Below are 15,460 nucleotides of genomic sequence, written 5' to 3'. Positions count from 1 at the left end.
GTAGCTGGGATTATAGATAGGCGCGCACCACCACGCTCGTTTAATTTTTTGTATTTTTAGTAGAGATGGAGCTTCACCGTGTTAGCCAGGATGGTCTCTATCTTCTGACTTCATCATCCGCCTGCTTCGGCCTCGCAAAGTGCTGGGATTATGGGTGTGAGCCACCGTGCCCAGCCTGGGAGGGTTCTTAATGCAGCTGTTTTTCGGAGTTCTGGTTGCCTCAGCACATTGCTACTTGGGTCGATGACATTTTTACTCTCTTCTTTTGTAGCTCAATTGGGTATTACTGATGGGATTTTGTAATTATTAATATTTTCTTGTCTCCATTTTCTTCTCAGGTACTTTGTTACTTTAGAGTAAAATGCTTGCTAAGGGTATAGTTTTCACATAAAAGCGCAAACTTAGCTTGGAAATTAAGATATGATCATACCTCTGCCATCCCTTATCTGTAATTCTGAAATACCTAGAGTTCTGAATAACCTCAGGTTCTTTTATTACTTGTTTATCAACAAAATCTGACTTCAACTCAGTTTTTGGCAAAACTTGATCCAAGCTGTCTTAAGGCTCTTTTTAGTCTTTATTCATTCCCTTTAGTGTGACTTCACATTTTACTATAAAATTATGAATGTGTTTGATTACGAGGTGATGTCCCAGACCCTACTGAGGGTGTTACATAATATAAAGTGTATGTATGGCTGGGCACGGTGGCTCATGCCTGTAATCCCAGCACTTTGGGAGGCCGAGGTGGGTGGATAACCTGAGTTCAGGAGTTCAAGACCAGCCTGGCCAACATGGTGAAACCCCATCTCTACTAAAAATACAAAAATTAGCCAGGTGTGATGGTGGGTGCCTGTAATCCCAGCTACTCCTTAGGCTGAGGCAGGAGAATCACTTGAACCCAGGAGGTGAAGGTTGCAGTGAGCCAAGATCATGCCAGTGCACTGCAGCCTGGGTAACAGAGCAAGACTCTGTCTCAAAAAAAAAAAAAAAAAAGTGTATGTATCACTTTACCTTTACTTTTCTGAAATCTGAAAAATTCTGAATCTGGAAGCCTATTCTGTTGCAAGATAAAGGGATCCTAGATTTATATTGGTACTGTACAGTCCTGAAATTCCATCCTATCTATTGGCCACTTTTACATCAACAAACATTTGAAGTTTGGGGAAACTTACATATCATGCTCCCCTGGCAGTTGAACATTAATTTTTTTTTTTTTTTTTTGAGACGGAGTCTCGCTCTGCCCAGGCTGGCGTGCAGTGGCGTGATCTCGGCTCATTGCAGCCTCTGCCTCCTGGGTTCAAGCAATTCTCCTGCCTCAGCCTCCTGAGTAGTTGGGATTACAGGCGTGCACCACCATGCCTGGCTAGTTTTTGTCTTTTTAGTAGAGATGAGGTTTCTCCATGTTGACCAGGCTGGTCTCAAACTCCTGACCTTGTGATCTGCCTGCCTCGACTTCTCAAAGTGCTGGAATTACAGGCGTGAGCCACGGCGCCTGGCCTTGAAGATACATTTTAAATCAGTGAAAAAAAAAAACAGGATTCTGCCTCCTATGGTATATCCCTCCTGGCTGTCTCTTCTCTCCAGTCTTGCCCTGCTGTGTGGGTTTCAGCCTCCATCTTCTCTACCCTGCATTGCTGTGATAACCTCCGAAGTATTCTCGCTGCCATCTGTCTGGCCCTCCTCCCAGGTCTTCCACATATTGCAGCGAAGACATCCCGCTATTGAAACCCTTCAAGACTCCCTGCTGTCCTCTGGATGAAGTCCACCCTCTTTCACGTGACTTACCAGGCCTTTCTTGCGCTTGCCTCCAGCCTCATCACTTACTATTTCTCTTTCTACCTTACATCCATCCTGAACTTCCTTTGGTTCTTTGACCTTGCCTCTGACCTTTTTGCATGCCGTTCACTCTTTCCCTGTTCACCTTGCTAACTCCTCTTTCTCTTTCTGGGTTGGATCAGATTTCACTTCTTCCAGAAGCCCCTCCTAGAACCTGTACTTCTGGGACGGTGCCTTTTGACTGTACTCTCATTGCACCCTGTACTTCTCCTTCATGAGTGGGTGCTGCTCTGTCCCACTAGGCAACCTCATCCTTAAGGGGAGAGCTTTACCAAGTCATTGCTTAAACAATATTTATTGGATGAATGTGTGATTAATTTCATAGAAATTTGATGTATGTTCAAATTTACTTACTGTATTACAGAACTTGCATTATATTCTCAGCAGAGTTATTTTCTTTAACGTGTGTAGTTCAAGATAGACTCAGTGAGATTTTCAAAATTTGGAATGCAGTGCAAAGAAATTGAACTTGGGTTCTTTTGCATTTTGATGGTTAAACATTTCCCATTTGTGGTGATATACCAGTGAGTTTGGTTTACTGTTTCCTGGTCTATAGAAAATTGTCACAAACTCCGTCATAATATCTGGTTCTATATAACAAGGCTAGTCTTGTATTCTGCAGGTGGCTCATGGAAACAGTGCTCTGTTGATCTGGCTCATGAAGAAATCTGTTCAATTCTGCATAACAGATGCCTTTATCAGTGTCCTTCCATGAAGGAGCTGATCTTCACAAAGAACACGTAGTTTTGCATCCCACCACTTGTAGTATTTTTTTTTTTTTTTGAGACGGAGTCTCACTGTGTCGCCCAGGCTAGAGTGCAGTGGCGCGATCTCAACTCAGTGCAATCTCCACCTCCTGGGTTCAAGTGATTCTCCTACCTCAGCCTCCTGAGTAACTGGGATTACAGGCGTGCGCCACCATGCCCGGCTAATTTTTGTATTTTTAGTAGAGACGGGGTTTCACCATATTGATCAGGCTGTTCTCAAACTCTTGACCTCATGATCCGCCCACCTCGGCCTCTCAGAGTGTTGAGATTACAGGCGTGAGCCACTGAACCCTGACAGTGTTGTTTTGTCTAAATTCTTTGTGCTAATGTTTTTCCTGCTGTGGTTTTCTTCAAGTTACCCTTGCTCTGAGCCTGCAATTGACCCACGAAATCCTTTTCTGTGCTGTAACCTTACAGTGACTTCCTTATGTTCACTCCAAATGTTTTTCCCTAGTTGCATGTAGAGATATATTAGCTAAGGTACACACTTAGCTGCTATATCAAAGAGACCCTAATGTACAGCCCAGGCTGGCAGAGCAACTCTGCTGTGTGTGTTAATTCAGGGATCCAGGTTTCTTCCATGTTGTGACTCCCCCATTCCTTAGGATGTTGTCTTCTTTTACACGGCTGAAGTTGGGCCATTTCATGTCTCTGTTCCAGCTGGCTGGTAGGAAAAAAGAACAGAAATTCATAGTAAGCAAATTCTTTCTCCATAGATTGATGTGGAAGTTGGACACATCATTTCCTCTCACATTTTCTCGGCCAGAACGTAGTCATGTGACTGCACATCTAACTGCTAAGGAGACTGGGAATTTACTGTCGGCTGTGTGACCTCTGTCAAGCTAAAATTCTTATTACTGTGGAATGAGGGAAGGATGGATTGAGGGGCACAATTAATAGTCTGTCACAGAGGCTAAAACAGCTGCTTTTGTCTGGGCACGGTGGCTCACACATGTAATTTCAGCCCTTTGGGAGGCTGAGGCGAGTGGATTACTTGAGATCAGGAGTTCGAGACCAGCATGGCCAACATGGTGAAACCCTGTCTCTACTAAAAATACAGAAATTAGCCGGGCATGGTGGCCGGCACCTATAATCTGAGCTACTCCAGAGGTTGAGGCAGGAGAATTGCTTGAACCTGGAAGGCAGAGGTTGCAGTGAGCCAAGATGGTGCCACTGCACTCCAGCCTGGGCGACAGAGCGAGACTCCATCTCAAAAAAAAAAAAAGCAAAATAAACAGCTGCTTTTATAGGTGATACAAGGTACAGCTGAGCTTTGAAGCCAGGCCTGTGGTTTCACCTTCCATATTCTTACTCAAGGCATTATACTTTTGGATCTGAAACCACTGCTACTAGGATGCCCTTCTTGGGATGAGTTCTTTATATTTCTTATCTTGCTTTCAACCCACACCTGTGCAATTTTGTGGGCAGCGTTTGTTTCCTATATAGGAACAATTTGAAAGTGGGCTGTTTCTAGGCCTTCATGAATAGCAGCCTATGCTGTCATTGGGAATCTGGAGGGAGTTAATGAACACAACTTCATTGTTTACTTTAGTGAAATGTGGCAGCTTATGATAGTTTTGACAGTGAGACATGTGCTGTTTTGATCTCTCGGCTAAGATTATCTGATTTTTCAGGCATGTCTCAAAACTCACCAGGCCTGTTCACATGCTGCTGCTTCTGAAGCCAGGGTTTGGAAGCCAGCTGCCCATCAGAATGAGGCTGTGACTTAGAATATTGGTTCTTGTTTTATTACCATTCCTTGTTTGGTCTCTCCAGAGTCACTGGCCTTTTCGGCTTCAATTTTCTTATTGGTGAAATGAGATATTAATTCCTCTTATTGACTTCAATTGCTGAGTGTATTGTTGCCTTTGGGAGGTTCTTTGAGTTTTCTGTGCCTTTCAAATAGTTTTTAAAAAAAATTAAAAAAAATTTTTTTATTCTGGTGTTTTGAGGCATGTAAAAGTGCATTTACACTTTTACCATTTTAGGAGCCACAATTTAATTATGTCGTCCCAGCTTGCTTGGCCTTATCCCCAGAGTTTCTGATTCAGTAGGTCTGGGGTGGGGCCCAGAAATTTGCATTTCTTCTTCTATTTTCGAGACAGAGTCTTATTGTGTCATCTAAGCTGGAATGCAGTGGCACGATCATAGCTCACTGTAGCCTCAAACTCCTGGGCTCAGGTCTTCCTCCTACCTCACCCTCCTGAGTAACTGGGACTACAGGCATACACTACCATGCCCGGCTACCTTTTTCATTTTTTGTAGAGATGGGGGTCTCCCTGTGTTGCTCAGGCTGGTCTTGTATTCCTGGGCTGAAGCGATCCTCCTGCTTCAGCCTCCCAAAATGCCGGCATTCCAGGCATGAACCACTACACTTGGCCAAGACTTTGCATTTCTAGCTAGTTTCCAAGTAATGCTGCTGCTGGTGTAGGGACCTCATTTTGAGAACCATTGTCCTATAACTGTAGCCATGGTTAGTTTCTGGTTATAGCTTCTGCCTTTTGTCCCTTCAGTAATAGTGTACACATCCAAAATCCCTGTACTTGCTCTTTCAGGCCCAGGCATGGTATCTGGTCCCCTTCTGTTGCTAGCCCTGGGGTGTTTCATCACCCCAAATTTATTTTTCTTCTCCTAACCCGAACCTTTGTAAATAGCCCCTTACCTAATGAATGTCCTCAATTCCCTGGTTTGCATGTCCTCTCTGTTTCTTGGCAAGACTTTGGATGATCCAGTACTCAATGAGGATTTTTTTCATAGATGGATGAATCAGGCTGGGTTTCATGTTTTCTAAGATAAAGGACCTTCTCTCTTTTTCTCTTGATCACTTTGACCAAGAAGAAAGTCACAGTTTTTATTCTAAAGAAGAATAATATCGGGGCCACTCTGCTCAGAGGCCACTCTGCTTTGAGGACCCCTTCTCTCCTCCCTCATGCAAAGATCAGGAACACTGGGCAGAGCGGATAATGATGCTGCCGGCACCATTACATTTTCATGGCACTTTCAGTTGTGCTGAGCGTGCAAGCATTTCAAGGAGACATTTCTAAGAGGTGGCTATCACAGCATGCCTCTAATGCCCTATGTGAATTGGAATAGAGTACTAAAGAACTGTTCAATATTCACCCCATCCCCACATATGCAAGCATGCACGTGGGTGCATTGCATATGTGTGTGTGCACACGTGCACACACACATTTGTCCTTTGTTTCAAATGCAACACAATGGATGGAAATTGCCTTCCTAGTACTGGGGTATGGATGCAAACACCAACAGAGAAGCAGCCGCTACTTCCAAACTGAACACATGTGAGATTTGCCCTTTAATTAGCATCTGCAGCTGCTGCCATCAGAAGGGTCTGTCTCTGTTGGCCTGAAAGTCTTTGCTTTAAAAGAGCAAGTCCATTATAGCTCCAAGCTAGGCTCGTCTGTCAGCTGCTGTGCTTTCTCTGCCATCAGCGGGGTTGCCACATTGTTTTGGGCTGTTTCACTCTAGGACTCTTTCCTCCTCCTGTGCCTGCAGCCTTTGATTGCTATGCCTTGGTGATCATCATTTGGGTGACCTGCAGCTGCTCGTTGTGTGTGCAGGAGACATCTCCAGTCCTTGCAAGGAGGGAAGATCATTGGCTTCAGTGCTGATGGACTGGTTATTTTCCAGCTCTTTGTTGTCAGTGATCTTGTCTTGATATGCAGAAAGGCTCCAGGTAGTCACTGAAAAAAATATAAGCAGCAGAGGCGATGGCTATATGAAAGCCATGTTTCATCAAGGGCATTGCTGCTATAGAAACTTTTAATTCACTTGGAGAAAGGAGCCATATTTGTTCCACATCCTCCTCAGCAGTGGGTCACATGGTACTGGGCTGGCTGCATCTGAATCACCCCAGTAGCTCCTTAAAACTGTAGATTCCCACCCATGGAGTGTGATCCATGAAGTCTGGGGTTATTCCCTGGAATCCTTTAAGCTCCCTAAGTAGTTGGGATGGGAAAGATATACACTTTACCTTACTATACTGCTTATTATTATCATTTTAAAATTTTTGCCGGGCACAGTGGCTCACACCTGTAATCCCAGCACATTGGGAGACCGAGGTGGGTGGATCACTTGAGGTCAGGAGTTCGAGTCCAGCCTGGCCAACATGATGAAATCCTATCTCTACTAAAAATACAAAAATTAGCCGGGCATGGTGGCGCGTGCCTGTAGTCCTACTCTGGAGGCTGAGGCAGGAGAACTGCTTGAACCCGAGAGGCAGAGGTTGCAGTGAGCTGAGATCGTGGCACTGCACTCCAGCCTGGAAACAGAGCGAGATTTCGTCTCAAAAAAAGAAAAAAAAAAAGAAAAAAAAAGAAAAAACAGAACTCTTTTTCATTATACCAGAACATCAGCTGTATGGAGGTGGAGATTTTTTCTGTTTTATTCACTGCTGTTTCCCTAGTATCTAGAATAGTGGCTGGCACATGATAGGCACTCAAATATTGATTTAGATGAGTCTATCTTATTTTCTTTTAAATTTTTTGTTTTTATTAGAGGTGGGGTCTCGCTTTATTGCCCAACCTGGTCTCAAAACTCCTGACCTCAAGTGATTCTACTGCCTCAGTCTCCCAAACGGCTAGGATAGGCATGAGCCATCATGCCTGGCTTGTCTTATTTTTAAGAAACACTTCTCCTGGTGATTCTGATGGACAATCAGGCTTGGGAAGTTCTAACCTAGAGGACCTATAGTTGTGTTGGGGTAGAAGCCAAGGCTATCCTGGTTTTGAGGATCAGTGCCTTACTGAGCATCTCTGAATAGTAAAAGTCAGGCACAGAGTTACATTTTTGGACAAAATCAGATGCTGTGAATGGACTCTCGGTCACAACCTGGGTGGCGACTTTGTCCTTAACTTCTTCATCATTTTCTGCTGACCCTGGTCTTTGGTTCACAGCAAGTCACCTGGTAAGAAGAATTGAAGATGCCTAGTTTGTTACTTTAGATGCTTTTAGAACCTCTTGGTACCATTTTAACAATCCAAATGTATTTTCTGAAAGCACTGAAGTCCTGGGTCTGTATTGTATCTTTAAGCTCTAACAGCATGATGATTGAATAAGTCTTAGTTGGCCACACACAAGCCATCTTCCCTGTGGGCTCCATTCACACTAGAATGAGCAGCTATACCCAGTAGTATAGTTTTGGGATATGGGTAACATCTTGGGATAGCCACATTGACTCAGTAAATGTCTGAACTACATTCTCCTAATGGTGCACTGTTGGAATTTTTGGTGTGGTAACCTGGAATGGTGGGTCAAGTTTGATTAGCATCTTTGATAAGGACCTGGTCTATTTAGAGGTTTGTCATTGAGTGTGTCTGTTTTGGCCTCATGTTGTGATGCATGCTGTGTAGCAGCTGTGGTAATTTTTGTTGCTTGTTTTCTCAATCAACCCTGGTTTTGAAGAAATGGAAAGTTGTTCCACTCTTAGACTGATCTGATTTAGGAGGGGATTTTCAGTCAGGAAGTTGGATCTTCTGAATAGAAGCAAAGAATACATGTCTTTCTGCTTCTTTACGAGCTGGCTCTTGTTTTCTGAACTATTTTACTGGTCACTGCAAATAGAATGTCAGGAGTAGCTGCCAAATACTAAGTTGTGTTCAGTTTGTCAGTTCTTAAGAGTTGCCGGTGGCTGCTCTGCTATGCATATGACTTTCTCAGCCTTAAACTCACAAGCCATACTGTTTTTTTCACATCTTTAATACAGCCATAGGAAATTTATAACTGTGGTGTGTCGTCATAAATATGCATTGTTGTTATTTTAAGACATTTCAGTACTAAAAGTATAAGTACTTCTGTTATTATCTGTGAATTTCTTTCCTTTTTCTTTTTTTGGATATTTAAGACCTTTTTAATGGCAGTATATATTTAAAACAGACATATAAATTAGCATTCACCCACATACCCAGGGCCTGTGGAGAACCAGGTTGGGATGAGTGGGTGAGCTAAAGGCAGCCAGGTGGCTCCCGTGGGCTCCTCGAGGACTGGGGTGAGTAACTAATGTCTGCTAGGAACTTGGGGGAAAGAAAGTGTGTATGTGAGGTGCTGCCCCTTCTAAGTGTTCCTCTTGTTCATAAATCTCATATATATATATATATATTTTTTTTTTTTTTTTCTTTTTTTGAGACGGAGTCTCGCTCTGTCGCCAGGCTGGAGTGCAGTGGTGTGGTCTCAGCTCACTGCAGCCTCCGCCTCCTGGGTTCAAGCGACTCTCCTGCCTCAGCCTCCCGAGTAGCTGGGACTACAGGCATGCACCACCATGCCCAGCTAATTTTTGTATTTTTAGTAAAGACGAGGTTTCACCATGTTGGCCAGGGTGGTCTCGATCTCTTGACCTCGTAATCTGCCTGCCTCGGCCTCCCAAAGTGCTGGGATTACAGGCATGAGCCACTGTGCCCAGTCCATAAATCAAAATTTTTTCAGCAATTGTTGTGCAAATGGAACCTTACTCTTCAAATGCAATTGTCCGGTGTCTGGGTTAATGTCTGCTGTTGTCAGAAACCATGTGAATGGAGTAGACTCCCAGGTTATAAGGAGCCCTTGGGGAGGATGCGCGAGTCACTGGCTTCTCCAGGGGTCTCTGGTTTGGGGTTGCCTTGGTGCTGGGCACACTTGCTGGAGATTTTACTGGACCAGCCTGAGGCCTTTGGGGCTCTGTGCAGATGCTCTACTTCTGACTTGTCTAGAGCTTTCTTCTAATTCTGGACTAAAAGCAAGCAGGAGTTTGGAGGATGATGGTGAGAATTCACATCCCCGAGTTGGCTTTTGGAATGCAGTAGTTTGTGAGATTTAGTGTTTTTTTAAGAAGTATATTCAGATCTTGCCTTTTCCCAGAAAGCATATGAGACAACTTCCAAGACATTTATAGCATGGCTAATAAAATGGGAAATCAGGGCGAAGGACAGGAGAACTCAATAAGGGTTAACATGGCTACGGCGATTGTCTAAACGGGTTCTTTTTGCTGGACAGAGCAGAAAGGATCATGCAGTAAAGTAGTGGGGAAGGATGGGAATTGAATGGTAGGTGAAGACTTCATGTTGGTGCCAGGCACTGTGCCAGGCCCTCAGAGGACCTTGTCTTACTTAATCCTTACACAGTGCTGCAAGGGGATTAGTCTTATCTCTGTTTTGGAGAGGATGAAACTGAAAGGCAGAGAGGTGAAGTCACCAGCAGGAGGCTGAAGCCACCCAGGCTAACTGGCCTTATAGCCACCTGGGGACTCAGGAATATCACAACTGTTTATCATCAAAAGGAGAAAGGATTTCAGTTCCTTGGGGTAGAGGAGTTTCTTTTTGCTAATCAAACATTTTACTTGAGGCTTAATATTCTTCTTCAAGATTTTTTTCCTGTGTATGTATAAACACATGTAATAATTCCTTATTTATTACAAAAAAGGGGTTGTACTTTATTCTTTACAGGATTTCACTTTATATTGTCATGGACAATTTTCCATGGCAGTATGAATAAATGGAGTCCATTTGTTTTTAATATCTTCCTCTTATCCCATTGTTTACATATGTCATATTTTTGCCTGTCTTTGATGGATAGCTGAATGATTTCCATGGCTTTTTCTCCTGTTACAAACAATACTGCAAAGAATCTATTTATCTTTCTATTTATCTGCAAACTATTGTAAGTACCTGTAAAGTAAATTGTTAGAAGTAGAATTACTAGGTCAAAGGGGATATTTTCACATTTAAATTTTGAATAGAGGCTGTCAGTTGCCTTCCACACTGACTATAAAAGGAAAAGATTGTATCACATTTATTGCAAGCCTTCTGAATTCTGCTGGGTGCTGAGAGGAATACAGAAAGGATATAAGAGAGTGGTTGCCCTCTAGGAATATCCGTCTACACTGTACCTAATCCTAGGGAATGTCTGGGGTGTCAACTTGTGGGTGGGGAAGTGGGTGGATTTAATTCAACTTTTCAAGCTTGCCTTGCAAACACCGTGCATGGTGTCTGGGACTAGTCTTTCATTATATTGATTCCCCTGGGTAACAGATGTAATTTTCTTAGGGCAGGGACTTCATCCTATGTGACTTACAGTGTGCCTTACACATCTTCTTTGTTTTGTGGAGACCTTGTTATTGTAACATGTCGGGTGATATTTGAGGATCTAATTGAGGCATTCCCTATTTTTGGGTGCGTGAATAATTAGTAACTTTGGCATTCTCTACAGGTCATGGAATATCAGCCTGGAGGGGACTTGCTGTCACTTTTGAATAGGTATGAGGACCAGTTAGATGAAAACCTGATTCAGTTTTACCTAGCTGAACTGATTTTGGCTGTTCACAGTGTTCATCAGATGGGATATGTGCATCGGTAAGTGAGACTCTGATAGCATTTTTATGCTGAGGATTTTTCTGTGTTGCATAAGAGTTCCTGCATGGAAATGAGCGGATGAATGATTTCAGGATCAAGATAACGCTCCATCCAATTTTTAGCCAGTCTACCAATAACTGGCTGAAAGCAGACTTTCCAAAAGGGAGGACATTTCAGCTTGCCCATCCAGCAGTGCAATAGATCTAGAATTGTAATGTGCTCAGGTTTGCTAGTAAGATCTGGTAATGTAGCTAAGTAAGACTGGGAACTCTTGCATGGGTTATTTGGATTATATGATAGAAGAACTGAATTTGGTTTGCAGAAGGAAATGTCATACCACACAGTAGTGTAAGACCATGGAGCTGTACTTCTGTAACTCTGCACGTTAGAATTTACAAAGATTTTTTTTTTTTTTTGAGATGGAGTCTAACTCTCTTGCCAGGCTGGAGTGCAATGGTGCCATCTCGGCTCACTGCAACCTCTGCCTCCCGGGTTCAAGTGATTCTTCTGTGTCAGCCTCCCAAGTAGCTGGGATTACAGGCACACGCCGCCACGCCCAGCTAATTTTTGTATTTTTAGTAGAGACAGTGTTTCACCATGTTGGTCAGGATGGTCTCAATCACCTGACCTCGTGATCCACCCACCTCGGCCTCCCAAAGTGCTGGGATTAGAGGCATGAGCCACCGCGCCTGGTTTACAGAATCTTCAGTTGATAAGTAGTTCTTCATGTCTTCACTCATCTGATGTTTTGTGTACATCTGAGAATGTTGTGGGAATACAATGATTGTTAGGCCAGGAATCACAAAACCTGAGATAGAGTCTCAGCTTTTCCATTGGCTAGCTACATAACCTTGGGAAAATTTCATAGCTCCTTTTGGCCTTAGTTTTCCTAATGTAAAATGTGTATCTCTAGGAGAAATAATCCATTGAATAATATGTATTTCATTTCTCTTTTCTTTCCCTCCTATTCTTCCTCTCCTCCTCCCTCCCTCCCTCCCTCTCTCTCTCCTTGCCTTTTGGTTAACTTTGTTTTGCAAAATGTATGCTAATCGTTTATATCCATCAGTAGAGGAGGTCTATATAGCAGAATACATAAACAAAGATTTTTGGCTCAATTGAAATTCTAGGTTAGCAGTTGCTTCCTGATTGGGATGGAGGAGGCAATTCATGGTCCTGATTTTCTTACAGAGACATCAAGCCCGAGAACATTCTCATTGACCGCACAGGACACATCAAGCTGGTGGATTTTGGATCTGCTGCAAAAATGAATTCAAACAAGATGGTAACAAAATGGAATAAGATAGCTTAATAGAGTTAATACTAAAAAGTATTCTTGGTCCTCCTAAGTTTGGGAAGTGTTGGGATAAAATGGTGAACAACGTTCACCTTTGGCAGTGTATGGGGGTCGGGAGGGGACACAGAACTATTTCCCAGACGGTGGCACCTTTTCATTTATAGTGCCTGTTAATACCCTACAGGACATTTTTAGGAGCATTCTTATAGTTTGGTTAGAAATAAAGGAAAAAGCTTATTTTGTTTCTCCCTTCATTTTCCTTGCCTGTTACAGACTGTCTTCTGTTATGTTATCTTTTTCACTTTAAAATATTTCGATGAAACGGAAACTCCTGTATGTCAAATCCTCTATTTCCTATGCAGCAAAATGGAAATTAATCACTGGAGCATTTGAACCAAATATCCTTAAGTGTTAAGAACCAAGTGCTCAAAGTGTCATTTTTAAGTCTTGGATCTTTGGTAGAAATTGCACTCTATTCCACATGCTAAGTAGGACGGCAGGAGGGTAGCTACTGAGATCAAGAGCGAGAATACTTTAGGAAAAAGATGACAAAGTAAAAAAAGATTAGAGTTTAAAAATCTTCTAATAAAGTTGGTATGTACTAAAATATGAATTTTGAAGTCAACTCTGCAAAAAAGGATATGTCTAAGAGAAAATCGACTTAGGTTTTAAGACTGATTTTACAACTGAACCACTTGGTGACCTAGACAAATCCTTGGGAACTTGATCTTTTATACTTTCTCTACAAAAAACTGATGCTAGTTAAAATGCACAATTTAAGAGGTTAGAGAAGCTGCTCTTCAAAACGCCCCTCAAGTCTGAGAGTTAAATCCTTTATATAAAGGACAATATGTAAAATTTTCTTTTTTTCTTAAACTGCTTTCAGAAAGGTGGGTATTGTTAGGCTGATGTTAAGAAAAGGCTTGGAGTTGCGTGAACGTTTTGCTCTCTAGCATGTGGCCTGTGTGTTCTGCAGACCTGAGACCTACTTGAGAGAATTTTCCTGGTGTTCAGGCCCTTGGAAAAATAAGTTCCCCATGTTGTGCAGTGTCAGAGTTTCTCAACCTCAGCACTATTCTTTATTTCAGCTTATTTTCTTGTAATCTGTTCACTTGATCATTACATTAAAAATTAGATTATATTGCTATAACTACAAAGCATTTTATGTTTAAAAAATTATATACAATTTAGAAACAGGCATGAAAACTTAGGTATTAATCTTAGTGGAATAAAGCACAGAAAAAAAGTTAAAATAATGCAAAGTTTTATCACTTAGGATTAAAAAATTTATATGGGCCGGTACAGTGCCTCACATCTGTAATCCCAGCACGTTGGGAGGTCGAGGCGGGAGGATTACTTGAGTTTGAGACCAGCCTGGGCAACAAAATGAGACCTAGTCTCTACAAAAAATAAAAAAATTAGCCAGACGTGGTGGTACATGCTTGTGGCCCCAGCCACATGGGAGGCCAAGACAGGAGGATCGCTGGAGCCCACCAGGTTGAGGCTGCAACGAGCCATGTTTGCACCACTGCATTCCAGCGTGAGTGACAGAACAAGACCCTGTCTTAAAACAAATTTATATGCTGCATTCGTGAAATTAAAAAAAATCATGAATTTAGAAATAAATTGAAGCATAGGTACATTGACAGTGTAACCTCAGCACTACTGACATTTTGATCTGAATAATTCTTTGTTGTGGGGGCTGCCCTGTATAAGATATTTAGCTGCATCCCTGACCCCTTCCTCCTAGATGCCATTAGCACCCTCCCCTCCAGCTGAGATAACCAAAAATGTCTCTAGACATTGCCAGATGTGCCTGGGATGGGATGACTGGGGGAAGTGGGATTTGAGAACCCTTAGTGGATCATGCCTGCAGTAGGTTGAGAAGCATCAGAAAGCTAATTAATTAGACAGGAATATGCGTTTGCAGTAAGAAAACCTGCTCAGAAAACTAATCAAGATCCAAAGTTACTGCTTGGTAAATAAAGAGGAATTAAGAATAAGACCCTATCTCTGTGTCTGAGGTCATTCTCTTCAGAGCTTTTGATGGAGAGACAGGGTTCCCAGTTTCTATTTTTCAGTGCTTCAAACCACCCTTTTCAGTTATAATTGTAACAACCTTCACTCCAGGTGAGGAGCCTCCCGGGTTTATTTGCAACAAAGGCTCAATCTCTGATTATTTTGGTCAAGGAGATATGACACTCAGTACCACACACTTGAGAATATTGCCTCTCTTTTTTCCCTTGTGCTTTTAGGGTTGGAACGTGACAAGCAGATAAAAAGGAATTTTTTGCATTAAGTACAAAGTCCCTTTTGTTATAGAAGAGCAATAATCTGCACACTAGATCAAGTCAAGTGTGGATATAAAATTATAATTTTTGGGGGGATATTTTTAATAGTGGTATTGGGTTAAACATATTTCCTTTGAATGAAATGTCTGTAGGCCTAAAGTAGGTTCTAAATGTTACCTGTACTCATGGTATACTGTATAAAATATAATCCACATTTACTGAAACTATCATATATTACTTACCCCAAATCAATCAGTCCCTTGCCTATTACCCCCACATATTATCTTTGTATTTTGGATACCTGTGAATCTTAGATTTGTTCGGTTTTCCATTATCCATTGTCTTATTTCAAGCTTCTCATTCAGAACATTGCTTTGGAGTATTTTCTGTTAGTAAACACAGGGCCTAGTGACTGTAGGACCTGCTGTGTGACTTAGGTCACCCACTTCTCTTTATTAGAATCTCAAAGAATGGTGAACAGCTGAGTTCCAATCTATCTCATTAGGCTATCATGAAAATGGTCGTAAGGAGATTGTAGATAAACCACATTGTGTAGCATGGTAAGTGATAACCCCATTTAGCAGTTGCAACCCCAGAAGAGATAGCCCTTTTTAGATTTATGTAGGAGTCAAAAGCTTTATTTTCCACAAGAGGAACAACGTAGTGAGAACTCCTTTTCCCCCCGCTTCTGCAGGTATACACTTATGCCCTAGGCAGCTTGATGGGTAAAGCTAGGTTTAAATAGTTTTATGTTTAAGCATTTCTTCTTTTTTTTTTTTTTTTCTTTTTCGAGACAGAGTCTTGCTGTGTCCCCCAGGCTGGAGTGCAGTGGGCGATCTTGGCTCACTGTAACCTCCGCCTCCTGGGTTCAAGCGATGCTCCTGCCTCAGCTCCCCAAGTAGCTGGGATTACAGGTGCCTGCCACCATGC

At 42.3% G+C, this 15,460-nt stretch overlaps 1 protein-coding gene across 5 annotated transcripts in view; it reads left to right on the top strand.

The window, feature by feature from the left end:
- CIT (citron rho-interacting serine/threonine kinase) overlaps nt 1-15,460 on the top strand; it is a 195,000-nt gene that overhangs the window by 32,162 nt on the left and 147,378 nt on the right. For all 5 annotated transcript variants that reach the window (XM_008004911.3, XM_008004908.3, XM_008004906.3 and 2 more), the window contains 2 exons: nt 10,803-10,945; nt 12,134-12,227. In XM_008004911.3, coding sequence (XP_008003102.2) covers nt 10,803-10,945; nt 12,134-12,227 — 237 coding nt within the window. The remainder of the gene's footprint in view (nt 1-10,802; nt 10,946-12,133; nt 12,228-15,460) is intronic.

Source organism: Chlorocebus sabaeus, chromosome 11, assembly GCF_047675955.1.
Source record: "Chlorocebus sabaeus isolate Y175 chromosome 11, mChlSab1.0.hap1, whole genome shotgun sequence".
NCBI classification, from domain to species: Eukaryota; Metazoa; Chordata; class Mammalia; order Primates; family Cercopithecidae; genus Chlorocebus; species Chlorocebus sabaeus.
Note: the sequence above shows the minus strand (reverse complement) of the source record. Positions and strands in the feature narration are given on the sequence as shown.